This window comes from Misgurnus anguillicaudatus, unplaced genomic scaffold, assembly GCF_027580225.2.
Source record: "Misgurnus anguillicaudatus unplaced genomic scaffold, ASM2758022v2 HiC_scaffold_31, whole genome shotgun sequence".
Classification (NCBI taxonomy): domain Eukaryota; kingdom Metazoa; phylum Chordata; class Actinopteri; order Cypriniformes; family Cobitidae; genus Misgurnus; species Misgurnus anguillicaudatus.
The window spans coordinates 5,222,802-5,247,887 of record NW_027395281.1 but is presented as its reverse complement, the minus strand read 5'-3'; the positions used below and the strand labels follow the sequence as shown (position 1 = coordinate 5,247,887).

The 25,086-nt window shown below is 40.5% G+C and overlaps 2 protein-coding genes across 10 annotated transcripts in view; one reads left to right on the top strand and one right to left on the bottom strand.

The window, feature by feature from the left end:
• The window catches only part of LOC141363002 (differentially expressed in FDCP 6 homolog), a 44,465-nt gene that overhangs the window by 94 nt on the left and 19,285 nt on the right, over positions 1–25,086 (top strand). For 2 of the 9 annotated variants that reach the window (XM_073865412.1, XM_073865414.1), the window contains exons 1-2: positions 2,429–2,568; positions 3,108–3,230. The exons of 1 other annotated variant lie outside the window; for it this stretch is intronic. The gene's annotated coding sequence lies outside the window, so the exon portion shown is untranslated. Of the gene's footprint in view, positions 1–2,428; positions 2,569–2,636; positions 2,763–3,107; positions 3,231–17,779; positions 18,357–19,118; positions 19,465–23,066; positions 23,086–25,086 lie in introns of those variants that run through there. 6 more of the 9 variants (XM_073865407.1, XM_073865408.1, XM_073865411.1 and 3 more) reach the window with 6 other exon arrangements.
• Positions 215–24,914, bottom strand: LOC129453282 (dihydropyridine-sensitive L-type skeletal muscle calcium channel subunit alpha-1). The gene is made up of 43 exons (XM_073865405.1): positions 24,377–24,914; positions 23,007–23,112; positions 20,509–20,648; positions 19,305–19,444; positions 19,073–19,225; positions 18,308–18,513; positions 18,124–18,227; positions 17,884–18,029; positions 17,725–17,806; positions 17,476–17,636; positions 17,171–17,396; positions 16,860–17,067; positions 16,656–16,776; positions 16,439–16,553; positions 16,263–16,362; positions 16,114–16,183; positions 15,896–16,028; positions 15,676–15,805; positions 15,540–15,599; positions 15,344–15,450; positions 15,184–15,271; positions 14,992–15,099; positions 14,856–14,908; positions 14,636–14,782; positions 14,341–14,542; positions 14,103–14,261; positions 13,911–14,021; positions 13,738–13,821; positions 13,601–13,648; positions 13,424–13,450; positions 4,445–4,468; positions 4,242–4,361; positions 4,044–4,109; positions 3,879–3,970; positions 3,501–3,660; positions 3,309–3,436; positions 3,101–3,197; positions 2,808–3,012; positions 2,597–2,730; positions 2,400–2,525; positions 2,114–2,322; positions 1,951–2,032; positions 215–1,872 (listed from the first exon to the last, which is right to left on the bottom strand). Exons 1-43 carry the CDS (start codon positions 24,562–24,564, stop codon positions 1,666–1,668), a joined length of 5,373 nt encoding a protein of 1,790 aa, XP_073721506.1. The 5' UTR covers positions 24,565–24,914; the 3' UTR covers positions 215–1,665.

Sequence of the window (25,086 nt, the reverse complement as noted above, 5' to 3'; positions counted from 1 at the left end):
GCGTTGTTTTAAAAGTGTAAAAGTTTTATAAAGATAGTTAATATTATTATAAGACTTCTTTTGATGACTAAGTTAACTTACTTCTTTGTGTTCCGTTTAATTTGTGCCGTGTAATTTAGGTAAGTTAGTCCTCACGATTAGGGTTATAAAAATATATTCACGCATCAGGAAACAAATTATACATTTAAAAATCAAGATGATGAACTAAAACATGTTGAGTAAAACAGTGTTTATATTTTATTTATTATTTGCTATGTTGTTCTGTGTCAGTACATTTGATTTAATGCAAAACAACAATGTCACCCCAGAACTGCAAAAAATACTTTCTTACTTAGTATTTTTGTCTTGTTTATGTATTAAAGTGCACCTATTTCATTGCTAAAACAAGGTTATTTTCTGTATTTGGTATAATAGTGTGTTTGCGTGGTTTATGGTTAAAAACACATTATTTTTTCTACATAACATACATTTAGATCATCTCATCAATCTGAAAAGCTCTGTGTCCCTGATTGGCCAGCTAATCTGTACATTGTGTTTGGTTGTGACTGTGACGTCAGCTGGAAATTTGACGCTCCCTACCATGTTTTAAAGATTCACTCACAATGCAATGTTAACAGGAGTTAACTTACAGGCTGTGAGTCAGAAGCGGGAGTAATTATGATAATGTCGTTCTTGTCTACGTCAACAAGCCCAGGAAGTAAAATGTTGCCTACAATCCGTGTCTGTTGTAGTCCAAGAAAAAAGATTTACGTTGAAGACGATAACTCGCGTCATCGTTTACTTTGGGGGTTGTACTTTTTGCATATTGTACTAATACACACTTAAGGGGGTCGCACACCAGACGCGACAGGAGGCGCCTCTCCGCGCTGCCCAGCAACGACTCAGGAAGTTGCTCAAATCCCTGTTGCGCCACAGAGCGCCACTCACATAGTTTAACATTAAATAACATCATATTTGTCCCAAATCATTAACGATTAACATTGGCTGCTAACGTATATTTTGCATGTTGAAGTAGACGCTATCTGATGATGCTCGCGCTATTTAATGTGCATTTCCAGTTTACGATGCCTCCGAGTTGTCCAAGAGGCGCTGAGCTGCGCGGCCGGTGTGCGACCCCCTTTACACACCAAAGGAAATCGTGAATCGGACGATAGGTGCTAATATAATGCAATTACAGATTAATTTAAAACTTGAATGAAATATGTGAGTAGCGCTGTGAACATCGTCTGTTGAATTAATTCAGCGCAGGCCTCAAAGTGGATAAGTAGTGGCTAGCTCTGCATTGGCTGTACACTTATTATTGCTATGGATTGTGGAATTGAAGGAGTGCACTTGACAATGTCCACTGTGACACTACTACAAATGAATGCCCCCTCAAATAGTGCCCTATATAAGTGTATAATAGGCTATTTTGGAAACAGCATATGTTTTTCGACATTAGACATAGTCATACCTTAACATAATAGCCTGGCCAAAATTGGCTCATGTTCTATCATGTATTTTGACAGTGGAAAGTAATTTTGTGTACATTTGTCATCAAATATTGAAAAAACTACTATCTGTCAACTTGTCTGGGACAAGTCAAAACACTTTGGCAGTTCTCACAGCAGAGTCCTGTTGATCCAATAAAGTCTCTATGGTTCATCCAGTGTCCTCAGATGAACATTACACTTGGCAGTGTGCAACGTCTAACTGACAGGTTACTGTGTCTTTAAACATTTCTGAATGTCCTTGACGTTTGTTAAGAATGGCTGCTGAGATCCTCTCCAACACGTCGACATCTATGCGCAGTGCTTCGGCCAACTCTGCCTTTGTTACGGATACAAAATAGGAGTCGCAGGCCAGACTCTCCAAACCTCCAGCAAACAGAGTCTGAGAAACAAACACAAAAATACTTGAAAATCACTCCAGATGATGAAAATAAGTTTTTACACAGCCGTGTTATTTCACCTCTTGTATAAGAAAGTCAGCTGCACTGATAGGACCGTAATGGCTGGATGCCCTGTTGCCTGATGGGAAGTGTAGTTCATATCTACCAGACCGAGAGAGAGAGCTTTATTATGACAAAATCAGTATTATAATATGACCAAAACTTATGTTATGTTGTATGTACCTCTGTATGCTCCTGGTGTTGTTTGTGTTGTTGTTGTTAAAGTTGGCATGATAATTCAGATATGAGGGTGAGCCGGGTGAAGCTTCAGTCTCCTCTGGTTTACTGTCTGCGATCTGTAGGGGACGCTGGCTGGTCACCTGGGTTGGCATAGGGGTTCCTCTCCTCATACTGAATGGATCCACATGATTGCCAAACAGGCCACCTGCTCTCTGTTGTCACAATGCGAGAGAAGTGAGAGACAGCTGATGGTAAATGAAACTATTTTTGTTTTCTGTTCTCCACCCACCCTGTAGATCCCCTCTTCTGCAGCTTCATCCATGGCCCCGTCCATCTCATCCTCATTGAGAAGATCTCCAGAGATCGCCCGATGAAGCTCTGGGGCGGCTTCATCCTCGATGCTCCTCAGACCCGCCTGACAGAGACAAGCGAATGATTACAGACTGCCAGATCATGAAGTTATAGACATGAAGAAAGATGTGTCACCTGTATCTCTGTGGTGTTTTTGTTCTTCTTGTTTGGTCGGTATCCGTAGTATTCCTCCTGACGCTTCATGAACTTCCTAAAGTGATCCTGGATCAGGAACGTGGCGTAAAACTTTCCCACCGTGACCTCATCATCTGTAATCAACAGACGATATTATTACTCATGAGTATTGTGATTTTAATTCAGATTTTTTTTACACACGATCACTGACCTCCGATTGGTGGAATGACCTGGTCCAGCAGTTTCATACTGGTGCGTTTCCAGATCTGCTTAATAATCGCCCGCAGCTCCTCATTGGCCTTTTCAAAATTACCTTCGGTTTTAATTTTCAGTGCCGTTCGGACCAAAGCGAACAGCGTGGCATTAAACGTTACTGTTCCGTCGCTGTTTAGTGGCATGTTCATAGAAATTAATCTCTGAAAACCAACATGGCAACAGAAGTTGATGATCATGTTGTTGGAGAGCTGAGAGTCAATGCATGTGTTTAATATAAATTTATCTCACCTTGCAGGCAACACGGTGAGGGCAGAACTTTCCGAACCCAAGAGGCGGCTGGATTCTCCTCAGCAAAGTCACAACATCCAGGTGTTTAATGCGCCCCCTACAGGACATCACCATACAAACACAACTGATGGTACTTGTTGAATTGTTGTCGCAAAACCTTTTACAAAACCCAGAAAACCTTTCACAAAAATATAAAATGTTGGCTTACGTGGCCTCAGGGTCATATTCAGCCCAAATCTTCTTAAACTCATCCAAATGATGCGGCCCCAGAATCGACCAATCACGGGTCAGATAATCAAAGTTGTCCATGATCACAGCCACAAACAGGTTAATGATCTACGAAAGAGTAAAATCAGTTCTCTGTTTTGTTGAAAGAAAGAAACTAAGAGGAAATACATACCAGGAAAGCACACAGCATGTAAAAACTCATGAAGTACAAAACGGCAAATCCAGAGCCGCAGGTGTACTCCTCTCCGGGCAGGTAATCTGATTTTGGGTCACAGCGCTGACCGTACAAACAGCCCAACATAATTTCTTGCCATGCTTCACCTGTGGCAGACCTGGGGACAGGTATATCTTTTCAGAGCCTGTGTACTCATAAGGTACCTTTACATGCAACCAAATAATTGGTTTGTAATGGTATTAATTGTATTGTGCATGTAACCATAGCCATAGTGTTATGGGAGTGCTTTCATTGCACCAAAATCCAACTGTGGCTTTGTTGGTAATGTTCTATATATAAACGCAACACAGTAAAACTTTCACACCAGTGTCTTACCTGAACAACAGGAGCACAGCCTGAGGAAACGTCTGAAAGTTATTGTTGCGGTTAATCACAGTTCCATCTATTAGTGCGATCTTTCCGAACACCTGACAGAACAGACACGTTATTAGATTTCAATCTGATGCCAACCCCATATATAACTCTGAGTGTGTGACGTACCTGCATGCCGATGACAGCGTAGATGAAGAACAGCATGACAATGAGAAGCGCCACATACGGCAAAGCCTGAAAACAGATTCACAGCAACCTGCATTCACTTTCAAGGTATCTTACAATTTCTATTTTTGTGGATACTCTTCTGCTGAATTACTCTCCTATTTATTTGTGATTATATTTTCATAAAAAAACATAATAGACCTGGAATGATTTGATGAAGGTCCACAGCAGATTCCGAATCCCCTCGAAACGATTCAGCAGTTTTACCAGACGCATGACACGGAAGAGTCGGAATAATGTGATAGACACGCTTATATTCTCCTAAAGAAAGAACAAACACAAGTGAAACCTTCAGATAACACCAATGCAGATCCTCTTAGTGTAAATGCCCAATCTGAACTTACGTCTGTTGCCACAGAGTTCAAATCCTGAAACGAGAGAAAATGAATGTAAATAATCTTACACGGGTGTTTGCAAAAGCCAAGCGATTTAGTACACAAATAGTACGTCTGAACATTTCTCCCCTACTGCCCACATGGAAAAAACATATATAAACATATGTTTCAATATAGGTTGTGGTGTCATATTTCCAATATGTTTGACGTTAATCACTTCTTTGACAAGCATTCAAGTAAATTATTAATTGTACCTTTGAAAGGGAGATATGGATATGGGATAGGCTGGCAGGATAGCAAATAGGCAGGCAGACAGGCAGGCAGGCAGGCAATCAGATGGCAAACATCAATAAACAAGGATGCTCCAATGGTTTAAGAATGATTATCAGGCAAGGTGATCAAAGTGGTACAAAGTATATCCAATGAGAGATCAAAATAAAGTAAAATATATCAAAATTCCAAAAGGCTTGTAAAGAACTATATGCCTCAAACGTCTTTCCTTTGTTCTCTTGATTAAACACAAAAGGTGAGCGGCGGCCATCTTAACTTAAAGGCCCTCTTGGCTCTATCAAACTAAAAGTCCTATTCAAAATAAAAGTAGCAACCAAAAGGGCATGGGTGCTCCAGTAGCACATATTACCATTTTACATCTAACCAAAAAATGGCTCTTACATATCCCGCCCTTTATAGTTACCGCGAGAAGCAAGCTATAATCAAATCAAACGCAAATTCTCTAAAGAGTCATAATCTTTTTACAAATTAGAATTTATTGTATGCAAAAAAATCAGTGTATGCATCTGTGTGAGTGTATGCACGTGCACAAGTCCATATTGGCCTTGTCAACCTTCAGGTTGCTGGCCTTCTACCAGCAAGGAGATCTTGCTGACAGGTCTCTGAAGTTGACTTGTTTGGGTTTGAAGTCGCACACTGCGAACCAAGCCCTGAGAATCAGGAAGGGCTTCAGTGACTCGGGCTAACATCCATGATCCTCGTGGTGCAGCGACATCTGCTACCAGTACAATGTCTCCTTGTTGGAAGTTGCGTCTAACGCGGGTCCACTTTTGCCGCGTCTGTAGAAGAGGTAGATATTCTTGAACCCAGCGCTTCCAGAACAGATCGGCAATGTACTGCACTTGTCTCCAGCGGCGTCTGACATACAAATCTTCTTTTTTAAACAACCCTGGAGGTAGAACAGGCTGAAACTTAAGCTGTAAAAGATGATTAGGTGTTAGTGGCTCTAAATCATTCGGATTGTCAGATATTGTTGTAAGTGGACGGCTATTAAGAATGGCCTCAATTTCACACATGACTGTTTGAAGGCCTTCATCATCCAGAAGTTGATGGCTGGTTACTGACAGTAATATTCTCTTGACCATGCGAATTAGCCTTTCCCATATCCCTCCATAATGAGCACCATGGGGAGGATTGAAGGTCCATTTCACTCCCCTTTGAAGCAGACTTTGTTCTATCTGCTGTAAGTTCCAAGATTTCAGGGCTTCTTTCAGTTCCTTTTCAGTTGAGACGAGGTTTGTTCCATTGTCAGACCGCAATTCAGACACTTGCCCTCTTCTAGAAATGAAACGTCTGAATGCGTGTATGCAGGAGTCAGTATCAAGCGATTGTGCAACTTCCAGATGTATAGCGCGGCTGGCAAGACAAGTGAAAATCACTCCGTAGCGTTTAACAATATTACGCCCTCGCTTTATTTCCAATGGTCCAAAATAATCAACCCCTACATTAGTAAAGGGTGGTAGATCAGGGGTCAGTCTGTCAATAGGAAGATTTGCCATTTTCTGTTCGCCAACCTTTGAATTGACCTTTCTGCATGTAGTGCACTCATTAATTATCTTTCTGGCAAGAGAATTGGCACAGGGAATCCAGTATTTTTGTCTAAGCTTAGAGAGCATAAAATTCCTTCCACTATGTCCAACTTCTTTATGGATGTGGCAAAGTATGAGTTTGGAAACATGATGGTTTTTTGGGAGAATTGCAGGGTGCCTTTGTTCAGCAGACATAGGCATTTTGCTCAAACGGCCACCAACCCTCAATATGCCAACGTCAAGGAAAGGGTCTAGCCTATAGATTAAGCTGTTTCTGCTTACACATTGCATGCCTTTCTGTATGCTAGTTATTTCTTGTGAAAATCCATGCATCTGGCAAAACTGCACAATGGCCAACTCTGCATTCTCCATGTCACTGACAGATAACACATATGAACCAGTTTTCACTTGCTTTCCTTTTCTTCTGACCATTGTATGTTTGCTTTGATCCATTCCCATCTTGTGTTTTTTAGACAATTCCAAAAGAATAGACTTTAACCTGAGAAACCATGCCACTGCTTTCTTAAGCTTTGTCCATGTTGAAAAGTAATTCATCAGGTAAGTAGTGGGGTCACAGCTGTCCTTTACAGCCATATTTATTGTGATAACTTTTCTTAATTCAGGATCATCTGGGGAGAGGACAAGCTCGGATGGAGGGTCTGGCCAGCAATCAGGTGATTTCTTTAAGAAATCTGGACCACTGATCCAGGACTGACCTTTCAGAAATGTATCAATGTGCAGTCCCCGTGATGCACAGTCAGCAGGATTTAGTTTTGTGCTTATGTATTTCCACTGAGACACCTCCGATGCACCTCTGATGATATTCAGACGGTTGGCAACAAAGGTTTGAAATCTTCTGTTTTCATTCCGTATATACCTCAAAACAGTCATGCTATCTGTCCAGAACAGAGACCTTTCCATTTCCATATGCATTTCGTCAGATAGCATTTTGTCCATACGTACTGCCAGGACTGCAGCGGTAAGCTCCATCCGTGGTGTGGTCATCAGTTTCAATGGGGCAACTCGGGCTTTTCCCATCAAAAAGGCAACATGAATCTTGTTGCTGTTGCTTGTCAGCTTAAGGTAAGTGACTGTTCCATACCCAATGTCACTCGCATCACAAAAGTGATGCATCTGGGCTGTTTTGACAATTCCAAAATTGTCTGGGACTAAACCACGACTAACCTTGAACTCCCTCACTCTTGGAAGATCTTGCCACCATTGCTTCCAGGTTTGGACATGGACCTCTGATAATTCTTCATCCCATCCTATGTTCTGCTTGCATAACTCCTGTAGAATGCACTTTGCTGGAAATGTGATGGGTGCAAGAAATCCAAGTGGATCATATATGGAGCTGACTGCGGAGAGAATTCCACGTCTGCTGGTTGGACACTCTTTGATGATTACCTGGAATGTGAAGGCATCTTCCTTGATACACCATTGCACACCCAGCGCTCTTTCAATGGGCAGATCCTCAATGTCAAGGTTAAGATTTTGTACATCCTTCGCCCTTTCAGACTCTGGAATAGAGGCTAAGACAGCTTTGTTATTACTAATCCATTTGGTTAATTTGAACCCTCCAGTTGCACAGAGTAACTTCAGTTCCTTACAAAGTTTGATGGCATGCTTCTCTGAATCAACGGCCTTTAGCAAGTCATCTACATAAAAGTTGTTCTTAACTGTTCTTGTCGTTTCAGCTGAGAAGCACCCTTTGTTATCCTCAGCTGTTCTCCTTAACGCATAACTAGCTGCATTGGCTGATGACGTTGCACCAAAAAGATGTACAACCATCCTGTATTCCTTCAGTGGCTGAGTGATGTCCCCATTTGGCCACCAGAAGAAACGTAGGAAGTTTACATGTTGAGGCGAGACTTTCACCTGATGGTACATTTTTTCCACATCAGCCATGATGGCAATTTTGCCTTGGCGAAAGCGGACTAAAACTCCAACTAGAGTATTTGTAAGGTTCGGACCTTGAATTAGCTCAATATTCAGTGAGGTCCCCTGATATGCTGCAGAACAATCAAATACTACACGAAAGCTACCCTTCTTAGGGTGAAACACACCATGGTGGGGTATATACCACACCTTTCCATTTTCTTGGTTCAGCTGGGTTTGGGGTACAAGTTCAGCATGTCCACTGGATAGCACTGTTTCCATAAAGGCCCTATAATCCTTGTGAAAGCCACTGTTCCTCTGAAACTTTTTCTTTAGTGCCAATGTCCTTTGTTCTGCCAGGTGACGGTTGTTTGGCATTGTAGGGTTATCCTTCTTGAATGGTAAAGGCAGTTGATAATGTCCATTAATTATCTCAGCAGAGCTGTCCATAATCTGCATAAATTTGCAGTCTTCCACTGACATTTGTTTATTTTCATCAAACCTCTTCTCTGGGAAATCATGGTTGTATTGCTGAATCAAAAGTTCACTCAGTTTGTCGACGTGAATGCGATGTGCATAAACATGTCTTTGACCTTGCTTGTTAACATATGCATCCTCACTATGAAGAAATCCATTTACTACCCAACCTAGCAGTGTCTTTATAGCGAAGGGTCCATTACCCTGGCTATTGATAATTCTCCAAGGTTCCATAAATTTGGGTGCATTTATTCCTATGAGAAGGTCAACGTCTGCATCAATGTTTGGTAATTGAACATCCTGGAGATAAGGCCATTTTTGTAGATCATCTTGTCTAGGGAAGTGCTCCCTGCTAACTGGAATTTCTTGCTGAGTGTAAGTTTCTGGTAATTCTAGGAAATCATTTCCTTCTAAAGCACAAACTTCTAGGCCCTTGATGACCAGGGTGTTAATGTATTTCTTTTGTCCCATTGTGCGCAAAAGTATTTGCTGTTGCTTGCCCACTGCATTCAATCTTCTTCCAAGCTGTTCTGTGCAAAATGTTGCGGAGCTCCCTGGGTCTAGGAAAGCATATGTCTGAACTACGCGGTTTGAGTTATTCAGTTTGACTTGAACTGGGACTATTGCAAAGGTGCAGTGTTCATTGGTATGGTCGAATGCCTCTGCTTTTAGTGAAACCAGCCCATTGCTCACTGTTTTTCCAGGATCCCAGCCTACATCTTCTGATGAATTATGAACTTTCATTTCATTCTGGAATATGTGCAAAACAGTTGGATGGGTTTTAGAGCACACTGAACATGTTTGCCTATTTTTGCAGTTTCGACTCATGTGCCCTTTAACCAGACAACCAAAACAAATGCCTTTAGTCTTCAAAAGATCAACCCTTCCATTATGAGACCTTTTTAGCAATTCTTGACATGACACAATCCCATGCTCTTTATCACAAACAGGACAGAGTTTTTGCAGAGTGGACACTTTGGGCACTTGCACAGCATTCTCTAAATTATAACACTCCTCAGTGTTTTCTGGTACCTTAGCTACAGTTGTGGCAAAACTGGTCCCTTTACTTTTCTGTTTTAAACTCAAAATGGACTTTGTGATGGTGGACTTTGGTGGTCTTTTGGATGCAGAGGCATCTTGAAGGTTTCCAAAAATGGGGTCCTGTAGAATCCTAGCCTGTCTTTCCAGGAAGTGAACAAGATCTCCAAATGAGGCCTTTGCTCCTGATTTTTCTTTTATATCATAAGCGTGTGTTCTCCATTTTTCTCTAATTTTGTATGGTACCTTGGAGACAAGAAGCCTCATATTTGATGGCAAATTTAATTCATCCATGTACCTCAAGGTACGCATTAAATTACAACAGCCACGGAGGAAGAGACTGTAACTCTGTAGGGCCTCACCATTGTCTGATGGAATGCTATTCCAGTTTAAGGCTTTATCTATGTAAGCACTTGTAATCTTGAACTCATCTCCAAAATGAAGTTCCAGTAACCTCTTTGCCTCTGCGTACCCCCTGTCTGCACTCATATGAAGGCAACTTCTAACCAACTCCTTTGGCTGGCCAGAGGTGAATTGTTCAAGGTAGTAAAGCCTGTCTTGGCTACTGCTGGTGTTATTTTCAATGCGGTGTTCAAATGCTTGCATAAATGGTCTAAAACTGAGAGGTTCTCCATTAAAAACACGCAGATCTCTAGTTGGCAGTGAATTCACTCTTTGCTGCTGCACAATAAGATCAGCAATAGCACTCATGTCAATGTTGCCTGAGGTTGAAGGTGCAAGTGGTAGGGAAATGCCTTCATCAACTTGACTGTTCCGTATCAGCTGCATCGTTTGAACTCGCCTCTCAGTCATTTGTGGCCGTGTGTCTTGTGTTAAGGCTCTTTGCAGTGGTGTTTTGGGAATGCCAGCAATTTGATTGTATTCTACAGGTGATGGTTCTGACTGAAGACCTCCCTTTACTCTTTCATATTGGCTTTCCAGATATACATTCATACCATCTCCTGCTGAATCTGAAGATTTTGTTGATGTCAGTTTAGAACTCATCGGTAGAGTGTCGATGCTCTGTAACACCTGTATTTTGGCATCAGCTGCAGCCAATTCGGTTTCAAGTTCAACTCTTTCTATTGCATTTTGCACATAAATTTTTTGTCTTTCCAGGGCATGTTTTTCCTGAAGTGACTGGCTGCGTCGTAGCAGGGCTGCCTTTTCAGCTTCTGCCTTTAGGCGAGCAGAAGACACTGATGAAGATTTAGAAGCATGGCTCACAGAACGTGAAGGTCCCATTCTACTGGCCGACACATTAGATATGCTGTCCAATGGTGAAATCACATACTGTGATTCACTTTGAGCACCTTTCCAAATGTCTACCTCCTTCAGAAATGCTTCAAATGTTTGCATCTTTGGTTCATACCACTCATTGTCATTTGTCCTTTCATCTTCAATAAGTAGCACTTGTACAGACTGGTGAACGTCTTTAAAATCATTTAGTGCCACATTTAACTGTTCAAGGCCTGTGTTAACAGTTTCAATATCTCCACTCTTCATTAATTCCTTTAGTTCATTCATTCTACGTGTACACACCCCAAGTTTTCCTCTGCGCGTTGCACAAAGCGCATTAAGTTTGTCATCAGCCATGTTTTAAGTTTAATTAACAAAGGATTAAATATTCTTCAAATTTATGAAATCTGTGATATGTTCCAATAACAAATTCAAATTTCAACAATCTGGCACTCCAATAGTGAATCAACTTCAAAGTTTGGCTTTCTCAAAGTTCCAAAAAGGCCAAACTTCTTCAATTCCAAGTTTTACTCAAACATTAGCTTCAATTGCAGTCAACGAGAGATTCCATGATTTCCAAATAATTTAAACAAGTCCAGTGCAAATAATAGCAAAGTTCTTTACCTTTGTGGTGTCATATTTCCAATATGTTTGACGTTAATCACTTCTTTGACAAGCATTCAAGTAAATTATTAATTGTACCTTTGAAAGGGAGATATGGATGGATGGTAGACAGGCTGGCAGGATAGCAAATAGGCAGGCAGACAGGCAGGCAGGCAGGCAATCAGATGGCAAACATCAATAAACAAGGATGCTCCAATGGTTTAAGAATGATTATCAGGCAAGGTGATCAAAGTGGTACAAAGTATATCCAATGAGAGATCAAAATAAAGTAAAATATATCAAAATTCCAAAAGGCTTGTAAAGAACTATATGCCTCAAACGTCTTTCCTTTGTTCTCTTGATTAAACACAAAAGGTGAGCGGCGGCCATCTTAACTTAAAGGCCCTCTTGGCTCTATCAAACTAAAAGTCCTATTCAAAATAAAAGTAGCAACCAAAAGGGCATGGGTGCTCCAGTAGCACATATTACCATTTTACATCTAACCAAAAAATGGCTCTTACATAGGTTTTGATATAGGTTTAACATATATGTGACATATATAAAATTGGCCGTTTTCCTATATTATATGTACATATATGTACATATAAAATTATTAAAATCTGTAGCTGCTAATAAATTAAACATAAATAAAGGTCCAACCAATGACAGTCTGCACCTGCAGGAGCCAGGATTCAAACATCCAACCTTCCGATCACAAAAAAAGTGCAATCCCAACCGCCACTGCTGGGATTCGAACTCCCAACCGTCCAATCATTAGACAACACGCTCTACCATCTGCGCTACTGTCACTGTTAAAGAACTTGACATGCAGACATCATAACTTTTCTGTAATTGACATACACTCCTAAAACGAATGTGTTAAAATAACACATCTAATGTGTTGTCCTTAACTTAACACAACTCTGTGTTATTTTAACACATCTTGTCCCTTTTCTTTATTTAAACTCAAAATCAAGATGGAATGACACATAGTGTGTTAAATAGGATTAACACATCCTTTCATAGAGTGTAGTTAAATTCCATAAAATGCCAATTACATGTGACACAAATTTCATGTGTTTGCACATACATAAGTTCTTGTATTTTTTTTGTTAGTTCTTAGTTATTGCCTTGATAATAGAAAATATGAGCTGGGCATGTATGACATTTGCCAAAGTGAGATATGAGCTAAAATGACCAGATCCTGCTTTATAGGAGACATAACTTATAGGGCTCATATGTGGATATAAAGAAGCAATACAGGAGACCTATATGGCCTGTATATGCACATATATGCACCTCAATTTTGCATATATGCAGCATATATATTATCATATATGGGCATATATGCTGTATATGTGCAGCATATATGTGCATATTAGCTGCATATAGGTTTCATATATGTGCATATATATTATTATATATGTGCATATATGCTGTATATGTGCTGCATATATGTGCATATTAGCTGCATATATGTTTCATATATGCGCTTATATATTTTTATATATGTGCATATATGCTGTATATGTGCTACATATATGTGCTTATTAGCTGCATATATGTTTCATATATGCACATATATCCACATATAGGTTCTTTCCATGTGGGTGAAAAATCCAGCTAAGACCAGCATAAGCTGGTATCTGGTTTTAGCTGGATTAAGGTGGCAGTAGCTGGTTTAAGCTGGTCCTCCCAGCCTGGCAAAGCTGGTCAAGCTGGTGGGTCAGCTGGTCTTCCAGCCTGACCAGCTAAGTCCAGATAGACCAGCTTAAAAAGTGACCAAAATACAGCTAGACCAGCTTGCTGCACCAGCAAAACCAGCTAAAACCAAGCTGGGAGACCAGCTAAAACCAGCTCACCAGCTTATGCTGGTCTTAGCTGGATTTTTCAGTAGGGTAATGCATTAAGAGAATGCTGAAACTACACCTACGTCTGGTGTCACTGTTCCGTTCACAGCCTGAAAAGAGAGAAACTGATGTCAGTTTGCAAACACAAAGTGATTTTGGTATTTAGTATCTGTACTGTTGCAGAAATGCTGGATAATATAAGATAATATAATCAGGTTTGTATAATGTTTCAGTGTAAAAAGATGTTTGTGGATATTTACAGGACATCCAGTAAGACAGTACAATCCACCCTGTTTCTCAAGAGCTGTCTGAAAAAAGGAAGTTAAGGTTAAGTTTAATCTTGATGTGGAATAACACGAAGAATGTGGATTCATTGCTTCACACCAATGAAACTTACACCAATTTCACTTAGTATGACGTCAACAATGCTGCCAACCACGATTATGAAATCAAAGACGTTCCAGGCATCGCCGAAGTAACCCTGTCAGGATGAAATACTCTTATTAAATGCAGTACTAGTATTAATACTTAACCATTTATTTTTGGTACTGCTCTGCACCAGGGACTCACCTTAGCTTTGAAGGCACCGAGTTTGAGGATCATCTCCACTGTAAATAGGACAGTGAAGATGATGTTCAGCATATTGGCCAGGTAGTCGATGTGATCCGACTGTTTACAGTGCTGAAGGACAAAAAGCGTGAAACACAGTTAGGATCCAACAGATTACAGGATTTATCATCCTCATTTCTACGCGTTTCTCACCTGCATCCCCAGACACATGGTGTTGAGCATGATGAGGAGAAACATCAGGTACTCAAAGTAACAGGAAGTGACGATGTACCACACCTGGTACTGATACGGGTTCTTAGGGATGTAACACCTCAATGGTCGGGCCTTCAGGGCATACTGAACACATTGGCGCTATAACAAACACATACATATGTGTTATAATCTGGAGTCATGTGACATCATGTATGAGTCAGTTAGGGGTGTGTGGTACCTGGTTTTTATCCAGCTCACAGTTTTTGTACTCCTGCTCTCCCTGTTCCTGAAAGGTGACGATAACAAAGCCCACGAAGATGTTCATCATAAAGAAGGCGATGAGGATTAGGTAGACAATGAAGAAGATGAATATCCCAATGCGGTTGTTGTAAATTGGGCCTCTGTCCTCCAGATTTGAGTCGATGGCTTTATACAACAACCTATACACACAAACGTGATGTCATTTTGATATGACGAAAGGAAATCAAATACTGGGATGGCATGAGGGTGAGGATTGGCATGTAGTCTCTTACTTTGGCCAGCCTTCAAATGTTGACGCCGTGAAGAGAGCCAGCATGGCGTTCAGAATGTTATCAAAGTTTAAGTCGCTGTTCATCCACTCGCGCTGACTAAGCACCATGTCATGAAGAGTGTTCTCCTGGTGTTTTATAAACGTTCCCCTAACAGAATAAAAATCACATCGGTCATTTAAGTTCTTCACGTAATGGATAATGAGCAAATGTTCATTCGTACCTGCATTCCACCTCTGTCATTTTAAGTGGGTCTGTGCAATAAAAAAATTTCCCCTGAAATAAGACACAATCATAAGAACATCATCACATAGAAACTTAATTTGTAGATACAGAAGATACAGTATAAGTTCTCTGACCTTGAAAAGCTGAACCCCGATGCAGGCAAACATGAAATCCAGGAGCATTGTGACTAAAACGATGTTGCCGATGGTCTTGATGGCTACGAACATACACTGGACCACATGCTAACAGAAACCAAAGATAGGCAGATTGACTGAGAAACATTGATCTTGCAGTAAAACTGTAAACTAGTCTCGTAGATGACTCACCTTTAGACCTTTGGCTCTGTTTATGGCTCTTAAAGGTCTCAACACTCTCAAGACCCTGAGGATCTTAACCACTGAGATGGCACTTGACCTGCAGAGAGACACAAAGATCAGCAAGAATATTGGAAAACTCTTCTGACACTATCTGAAGGTTCTCACTTACTCCATTCCCATGGACAGCAGGGAAACACCAACCACAATCAAGTCTAGTATGTTGAACGAGTTACGGCAGAAAGAGCCAGTGTGTAAGAAGGCACCGTATGTGGTCATCTACAGGAGACAGAGGAACACTGAACAGATCACACAAAATCCCCCTGAAAATACAACCCAACTTCTGTTCCTCCGAACTCTAATCTCACCTTCAACACGATCTCTGCTGTGAAAACTGAGGTAAAGACAATATCAGCATAGGCCAGGACCTGCGGTGCAAGAGAGGCGGCAGTTAAAGGCAACGTCAGGTACATATGGAGAAGTGTAAACCTGTATATCGTTTACCTTGTTCCTAAAGGAAACTGGGTCGATGGGGTCTTCTGCAGCCAATGAGATGCTACTAAGCAGGATGAAGAGGAGGATGATGTTGGTGAAGGTGGTGGCATTGATGATGCGATGGCAGAGTTTGCGGAACCTGAGTGGAGAGTAACACGAACCCTTGGTATAAAGCCCAAAATTATTCAGTCATTGTGTATTGGAGTTTTGTGTGATAGTGAGATTTTACTTATTCTGCGGGCCAAAGATAAAGAAGGAACTGGCCTCTGGCATGGGCACCACTGTTTCCTTCAACTGCAGATCTGCCATTGGACGAGGCCGAGGACTGCTGGGAATCTCTGGCTCTTCCTCTTCATCATCACCTAGACAATAAGTAAAGGTGTCAGGCATGAGATTATTCAAAATGTTGAATTTAACCTGTTTCCTACTGTGACCTTACTGCCTCACCTGGAAAATCAGCCGGTGGAAATGGATCTTTAATCTCGTTCACATTTGATTCGAATTCATCCACTTTGAGCTGCAAAAACACAACATCAATCAAGCAGATTGATTTAACTAAGCAGTTTTAAGGTTTGAAGTACTTTTTGACATATCACCTTAGCTGTAGTGGGAATTCCTTCAATCTTGGCTCTCTGCTCGGCAAGTTTCTTTGCCAGCAAAGTCTTCTCCTCTTCACCCTTATCCGGAAGATTTTCTCTGCCAAGAGATGAACACCAGAAATGTTTCTGGTGCTGACATCGTTTTTCTCTGCTCTTTGACCCGTGTCACTCACCTTAGAAGCTTTTTGCGTATCTTCTCTTCTGCCTTCTCTTTCTGGGCAGACGTTAAGCTCTCAGCCTCTGCCAGGTTATCCACCGCAACAGCCAAGAAGACGTTCAGGAGGATGACTGTAGTTTATTACTCAAGAAAATTACAGTCTTGATGTCACAGGGTAATTATACACACAGAACTGTCTACTGCAAAAATAAATGATTCTTTAATATGGATACAGTTTCCACAGATGAACAGAATAATGAAGTAAATGCTGACTAGGATTCCAGGCATTGATGGACCTCCATGAGCCATGATTCCATCATACATGACAGAGTTCCAGTCTTCACCTGTCATGACCTAAAATCAAGAGAAAGATTTACTAAGAGCTTCTGGGAATCTAATCTTAGCTAAACCACTTGCGAATCATAAACATAAATCACCTGGAAAACGGTGATAAGCGCCTGTGGAAAATTGTCAAAGTTGCTACGGCGCACACCGCCATCAGGAAAATTAAACTTTCCGCCAAACACCTGCATGCCGAGCAGAGCAAAGATGACTATGAATAGGAAGAGGAGCAGCAGCAAGGAGGCGACGGAGCGCACCGAGTTTAAGAGCGACGCCACAAGATTACTGAGGGCTGTCCAATACCTACAACACAAACACAATTCAACTCAGGACAAGATGGTTCGGACTCTTCTCAGTTAGTTTTCAATCCTTACACAATTTTGTGATTGTGTCAAGAATCAAGTACCTGGTGATTTTGATGAGACGCAGCAACCGAATGCATCGCAGTACAGAGATCCCCATGACAGACATGACATCCATACGTACGAGAATGAGCTCCATGACCCCCACAGACACCACAAAGCAGTCAAAACGATTGAAAAGAGATATGAAGTAAGACGGCAACCCCATTGCATACATCTTCAGAAACATCTCCACCGCGAACAGAGACAGCAGCACCTTATTTGTGTTGTCTGTGAAAAGCAATGGTTTTTAGGTGACTTAAGCTTATCATTGACTAATGAATAGTCATCAAATAAGAATAATGTTAACCTTGGAAGTTAGTGAGGGCCTGGGACTGCTGATGGTGCTCGGTTGCGATGGCCAGGGTGTTGAAAGACACCAGCAATATCACCAGCCAATAAAAGAGCCTGGACTTCACCCAAACCCGACACTTCCTCCTGAAAAAACGGTTCCAGCGACGTGCGTGACGACTGAAAAACACAAACACACACAGGAACCCAAGCATGAAAGTCTTCCTGGAAATAAAGTCATTCCCAACAGTTTTTTTGCTGTACTCACACATAAAACATGAGTTTGTTAAGTGCATCCAAATCATAGAGACTTTCTGTTTCAGATCCGTCCTTCTGCAGTGGAAGAAGACCTGTGAAGATCCAGACAATCACACAGAGAACAATCTCAGATTTTATGACACCTGTAGTCTATGGGGTGTGTGAGTACCATGGCCTTCAAGGTCGTTGTCCATGACCTCAGCCTGTGTGATCCACTCCATGTATCCTTTCAGATCCTCATCTAACTGTTGTCTTTCCCTCAGCTGCTGATATTCTCCACTGCGAGAACTCTTCTCTCTCTCCTTAGTGAACTCACTGACCACAGAGGGCACAGAGGAAAATTTCTTAAGACAAATCTACCCGTCAACCATAACTCTGTTATGAGCTAATGTGGAATGTTTGTACTGACCCACACAAAACTCCCAGAACCAGATTGAGGATGAAGAATGAGCCCAACAGAATCAGGGTGACGAAATACAACCAGGGCCACTCCATTCCGATCGCATCGTTCACCTGTATAAAACAAAACCTGCTGTCAGATATCAGTCAAGCATCTGAGAATAACTTGTTAGGATCAGATCAGGTTTACTGACCCAGTACAGAACATCTGTCCAACCCTGCGTGGTGATGCATTGGTATACGGTGAGCATGGAGAAACCCAAATTATCAAAGTGAGTGATGCCGTTATTTGGCCCAGGCCAACCCTTGCGACACTCGGTCCCGTTCAGAGTGCATCGTCGACCGCTACCAGTCAGAGCACATGGAGATGGCTTCTCATTCTCCACTGTTGCAATAATATCTGTGACAGAACAAAGCATAGATAATTAGCTAAAATAGGTTTGGCGATACTGTTAATTATGTTACTTTTGAATTGTTAGTAGCAATTGAATTATTATTATTATTAAGTGTTAAACATTTTCTGAAATCTTTTTGAACATTTTCAGATGTATGATGAAGAGGCTGCATGCCTCAAACGTCACACGCCACGCAAATTTTGATATGTTTGGAGCTTTGGTGTGCCGACTTTACATGTACTCCTCTCACTTGATTTTTGGTCGAGCACGCATTTGAGGTTAATCAAATAACAATAATCAAAGATGGCATAATATCACTGTTAAACAAAACATTTGAAACAGGAGCATTATCGATGGACTGGTGTTTTTGATTCTCGGCATGTGTTTGGGAACTCACAACAAAGTGATGACATGGTTTGCTCAACGGCGCAATCTTGGGTTTAGCAATAACGATAGTATGTGATCTTATAAACATATGTCTATTAAAAATTGCTCAGAAATTTATTTTTAAAGGCCCAAATATTAACATTTTCTCTAAAACAGGAATGAATAGATCTATCTCACCTGTGCCAGTGTAGTAACATGTTTTATGCATTTTGCATTTGAAAAGCTCCAGGCCAATAATGGCGTAAATTGTGACCATGAAGAAAACCAGCAGGGCGATGTGGAACAGAGGCAGCATGGACTTGAGAATGGAGCTCATGACCACCTGCAGACCTGGAGGAGTCATTACACTTTGATGAGCACACATCCATGAGGAGAGAGATGTGAGCAGAAACAGGTGACGATTACTTACTGGGGACCCCGGAGACGAGACGCAGGGGCCGCAGGACTCTGAATGCTCTCAGGGCCTTCATATTGAACCCTCCTTTCTGTTCCACTGGAGCCTCCACACCGCTGATGTTATTGATGAAGTCCACCACGATGGTGAACAACCTGAGAGAGATCACAACACGGTCAGTGCATAGCATGCTGTACACAAGTTTGTGAACACAAATTCTTCTGGCTAACCATCCTCAAAATCACTTAAATGTGTAATTCAAAGAGAGATACAGTGGGCATTAGCTTAAAAAGTTTTCTTTAATAGCTAGTTGTTCACTTGAGGTCTGGTACCACCCTAGAAATACTAAGAACTAGGGGTGTAACAAAACATCGATATGGATCGATCGATACAATTTTGCAATACGATGTGTCACTAATTTTTTTTAGATACGATGCATCGATTACATTTTTAACTATCGGATTAATTGATTATTTACCGGTACGGTAATAAAACCAATTACTGTACCTTTTCCGATACGGTACAATGAATAATTGACGGTATGATGCAACGATAGAATTTTTACGATACACTGTATCGATTAAATTAACGATACTATGCCTTGTTGTGTTGTCAGTATGTTGCGTGGGTTTAAAGAAAAGATTGTGATACGATTCACCGGTAGCATTTTTCTAGCAATATGATGCGACGGTTAAATTTCTAATGGTATGATGCATTAATTTAATTTCTAAAGATACGATCAATGGCACATATAAAATATCGATATGAGGTACCTGTATTTCAACACTCTGCATCCTCATTCCTTGATGTAACGTCTATCTACGCATTTCCGCCAAATCGCGCATTTTCGTTTATTTTCATGGGCTAGTGTCAGCAAGTGAATTCAATGCAGCAATAAAATGGTTGTAGCAGCGAAAACGCGTGAAAAATGAAAGTGGCAGAAGATGATGTGACTGCTATCGGATGCAAATTGTGGTTTTGGAAATATTTTGTATTTGGAAAATAAATTAGCACGTAATATAAAAGTATTGATAAACTATTCGTATCGAAATGTAATTGCATTAAAGAAACGTTTGATGTATCGATAAATATTGCATTGCTGGCGGAGATCACAATACTGTATCATATCGCAATGAACTGTCCTATTTACACCCCTACTAAGGACAGAAGATATTTTTGTGTATTCGTGTAGTGTTGTGCATCTGTCGTGTGTGTTTACCCCATTGTCACAATGACAAAATCTAATATATTCCAGCAGTTTCGTAAATAGGCATCGGCGTGAAAAAGAAATCCATACGCCACGATCTTCAGGAAACATTCCATAGTGAATATGATGAGAAAAATATACTCAAGACTCTCCTGCGAACACACAGACAGAAAAACATTCAGATGAATGAAGCTGTCAGCACACTAACACTCTCTGAGATATTTGGTGTCTGTGGTGGCTTTCTAGTTTTGTTTTGACTTTGCAAATCTGTCTTGGCACGTACATTCTGGCAGATATCCATACGGACACACTTATGGTTTAGTGAGAATGTGGTGAAGAGATGCTACAATCTGACGCTCTCCTCTGGTTTCATAGGAGGCATTAAGAAAAGGACTCTTAAACACTGAGAACTTTACAGGTGACATGACACCTACTGTTATTATAAGCTTCATCAGAAAACTAACCATGAATTATCATACAAATACTACGTAAAACAGAATAACAAAACTAACAAATCAGAGCATTCTTCAGTTAACACCACAGTGATGAGAATGTGCAGGAAGCGTACAGTTAGCGTGATGCTAATTTTAAAGCGAACGGGTTACGTTCACATCACCTGTTTCATTCAATCACATGTGTCAAGGTCACAACACACAAACACTTACAGGGGTTTAGTGAAATAAATACACCCATCAATCATTCTACTGAAAGCATTTTAAATATAACTTTACAAAAGCATGTAGCTGGACTTCACATGTGGCATTCAGAAGTTTTCTAGTCTATACAATCTAAAGATAAAGGTTTATATGAGGGCAAAGACTATAGGCTGAGGGTTTGTGTTAGGAGGAATATTATGTTTCAAGGTGAAGATTAGTTTTAGGATGCTATGTATATGCTATGTTTTAAGGGTGTCTATAGGCCAGTGCTTCCCAATCCTGGTCCTCGAGGCCCCCCTCCAGAAAGTTTTAGATGTCTTCTTATTTAACACACCTGATTTAACTTATCAGCTTATTAGGGAGACATCTTTATCATTTTGGAAGGAGGCTGATAAAATAAATCAGTTGTTTTAAATAAGGAGACATCTAAAATTTTCTGGCAGGGGGGCCTCGAGGACCAGGATTGGGAAGCACTGCTAAAGGCTGAGGGTGGAGTCTATAGGTTGAGGTGTGTAAGGATGAAACTTATAAACAATACACTGTAAAACGTGAAAGTTGGATTAATAAAAAAAAATAATTAATAAAATGCAAGTTTAAGATGCTTTAATTAAAAAAAAACTTGTCCTGACTAATTTTAACATATATCGGTGGCATTGTTTAATCTCAAGATGCACACCTGTATTGGTTTTTTGTAAGGTATGTTTGTAAAAATGTCTTTAGCGACTAATATAAATAAGGCCTAGTCCTGAATTATCCTAAACCCTGTCCGGGAAACCGCCCCATAAAGGCTGTATCTCAATACTCAATATGCGTTCTTCAGCGATCTTGCGTCCTTGTGTTCTCGCTCTACGTCATCATTAACCACCGAAGTTCAATTCCAATTTCCAAGAACGCAAGTACAGAGGATGCATGAAAATACCCGCATGTGTTCTTGATATCGAGGATGCATCGAGTGCAGACTTGTGCCCTGAAATCGCTTTACTCAACAGAAGTCATTGAGGCAAAACAATGGCGGAGGTCAGGTGACCAACAGGAAGATTGCACACATCTCAATTCTCACAAGTGCGTTCTGTGTTCTCACGACCTTCTAAGTTTGTTCTTCCAAGGTCGCCTGGCCAGACTGATATCCACGAGAATGTGAGTCCGTTCTTTGCGTTCTTGGAATTGAGAAACAGCCACAGTGTCACTTTAAGTGAAAAATTTTGAAAAAATTTACTTGAACTGGTAACACCTGTTAAATAAAGCAAAAATTAAGCTTTATTTTAAAAAAATTTAATTTTTTAAAAATGAATCCAACTTTTTACAGTAGCTGGGTTTCCATCACCCAGATTTTATGCGCATTTTGAAGTATCGCATCAGAAACAAGTGATGGAAATGCCAAATTTCGAATAAAAAAAGTTTTTACCATATAACGGCCTCAACAATATCGCAATGCCCTTGCTGTTAGTGCCTGCATCAAAAATTCTGCTTTCCTTTTTCTTTGCACAGCATTTATTTGGGTAATTACAAGCTGCACTGATAGTAAATTTATAACTTGCCCCATTGTTACTAAATGCAGTCCTGTCTCTATTTTTTAAGCGTGCCTTGTTTGATTTACTGTTGCTTACTAGGTTACTAATACCACCATTATTTGCTCAAACAACTTATTTGCATTTGTTTTTTTTTGCAAATTTTTAAAAGATTCGTTTCACGTTTGGATGGTAACCCCACTAGTGTAGTGTAAATTAGGGTGGGCTCTATAGGTTGAGGGCATGTATAATGAATAAAGATGAATGCGTATCACTAAATTCACATCTGATTCAAGAATATTTAGATGATTAATCCCGATCATCTAGTGTTGAATATGAGACTCACCAGGTTACTGTTGGTGTTGTTTGTATCTTCTTCAGGCATTGGGAGGAAAACAGCCAAAGCGACACAGTTTGCAAAGATGGTGAGGAGGATGATGATTTCAAACGGTCTGACACAAACATTTAAGAAAAATCTGATTTGAGCTGAATACCGTCATATCAATCCCCATATGATCCTTTATAGCTCATATATAGTGGTAGAGCATTGCAATGGTCATGGGTGTAAATATTTCTATTTCAGTAGATTCTCTTTAAGTCTAAAGGCAGATAAAGTGTTACTGTCGTATTATATATCATCCTCTTGTTATCTGTGTAAGAGACTGTGCTCCCATTTTCTGAGCTTAACATGTCTGTATTTAGAGATCTGGAGAAGACAACAGCTGTTCTCAGAATATCAGAGCGCCGTTGGGCTTTAACGCTGACGGTTTACACACCTCATACACATACGCACTCGACAGAGTCAATGAGATCTTACTAGACAGTTGCTTGATTCTGACACTATAGTTAACAGACTTTAATAACATGTACATGAATAGCTTTACTGTACGCTGTTCACTGATAAATTTCTATTATTATTTGTTACTCAGAAACAAACAAAAAACGTTTTTCTAAAAACTTTTACGAAAAACTTTTACGAAAAACTTTTATAAAAACGCCGGTGCTGGGTTTGTTTAAACAATTTTCAAGTTTGTGTGAAACGCTCAGCTCGTTAATGTCACTTCTCTCTCGGCCGTCCAATCACAGCAGAGGAGGGGCGGGACAAATATCACAACAACCAATCGGTACATAGTTCAACGCCTGATAAACAAAGCAGGAAGTATAGCAACCAAAGCGCTTAGCTGAAAAAAGCTGGCAAGTGCCTACAGTCGGCGTCCACTTGGCGTTTTCAGGCATGTTTAAATGCTTAGGTGTACACGACGCTCTATTATAATAGTGCTTTTAATTTAAAAGAGAACATCACAATAATCCAACTTCACTTTTCATTTCATTGACTTCTATTCATAGGTATGCGAATTTGTCAAACCAGAAACGCACTCTTGTACGAGGATATATCGCATTTCGCTGCATACCAAAGTTCAAGTCTATTGATCTCTGACCCGCACGTGGAGTCGTGTGACCAGTAGAAAATGTGCACGTCGTGGCGTGACCTTTCTAACTACTAAAAAGCAAAGATAGATGAAGCACTCTCCGGCCATATTCGTAGCAACGTCGGAAAAATTTCGTTTGCATGCTCAAAGTCCAACACATAAGTTGAAAAATATTGACTAAATGGTTTATGACTCTTTAACATGCACATAACGCCAAATAAAATTCTGTCACTGATTGTCTATTTAATTTGTTTACTATTAAAAACACATTTTAGTTAAAGGATACTTCCACTCTACAATGTTGATACAAGCCTTGCGGAAAGGGTTCTTCAGTGTGAGGAAGAGGAGGGATCGTGCAGGACGCGGGTTTCCTCCCGTGGCTTGCAGTTTTTTCAGTTTTTCTCTCTGTTTTCTCTTGAGAGTCTCTTCATCCATGATGAAGGTGCTCATGGCTGCTTCACCACCTCCCTCCATGATCAGATCCAAACCAGAGCAGAAGGGTGCAGGAATTCTGGAGATCAGGTATTCAGTAGTTTGGAATAAAGGCGTTTTTGTGCCGTCCTCAGGACTTGAAAAGTAAAATTTATGCCACCATCTGCTTTCCCATCTATCTCTGCGTCTGTCTATAAGTCTCTGAATACACTTTTCTCACTTCAACACCCTCTCTCTCTTTCTCTCTGCTCTTGTTTGGCTAGTACTGCAGCTGACTTCAAAAATAAATATAGACAATGCATGTCACTCACTTTAACTCTGTGTGTGTGTGTTACAACAGAGTATGATACAGACATAGTCACATAGTATTGGTAGGACATAACGCAGAAATAACTTCCCTCCCATTGGCTTGCTGTGTTTGGACAAAGCGACATCACAGAGTTGCCAAACCAATCAGCTCACAGATGAGATCAAAGATAATTCACTCTGTCATCTTTGGTTTCACCTTACAGCTGAATTCATGCACTTAATCACATTGACCCTTTATTATTAAGCAGCTTAAAA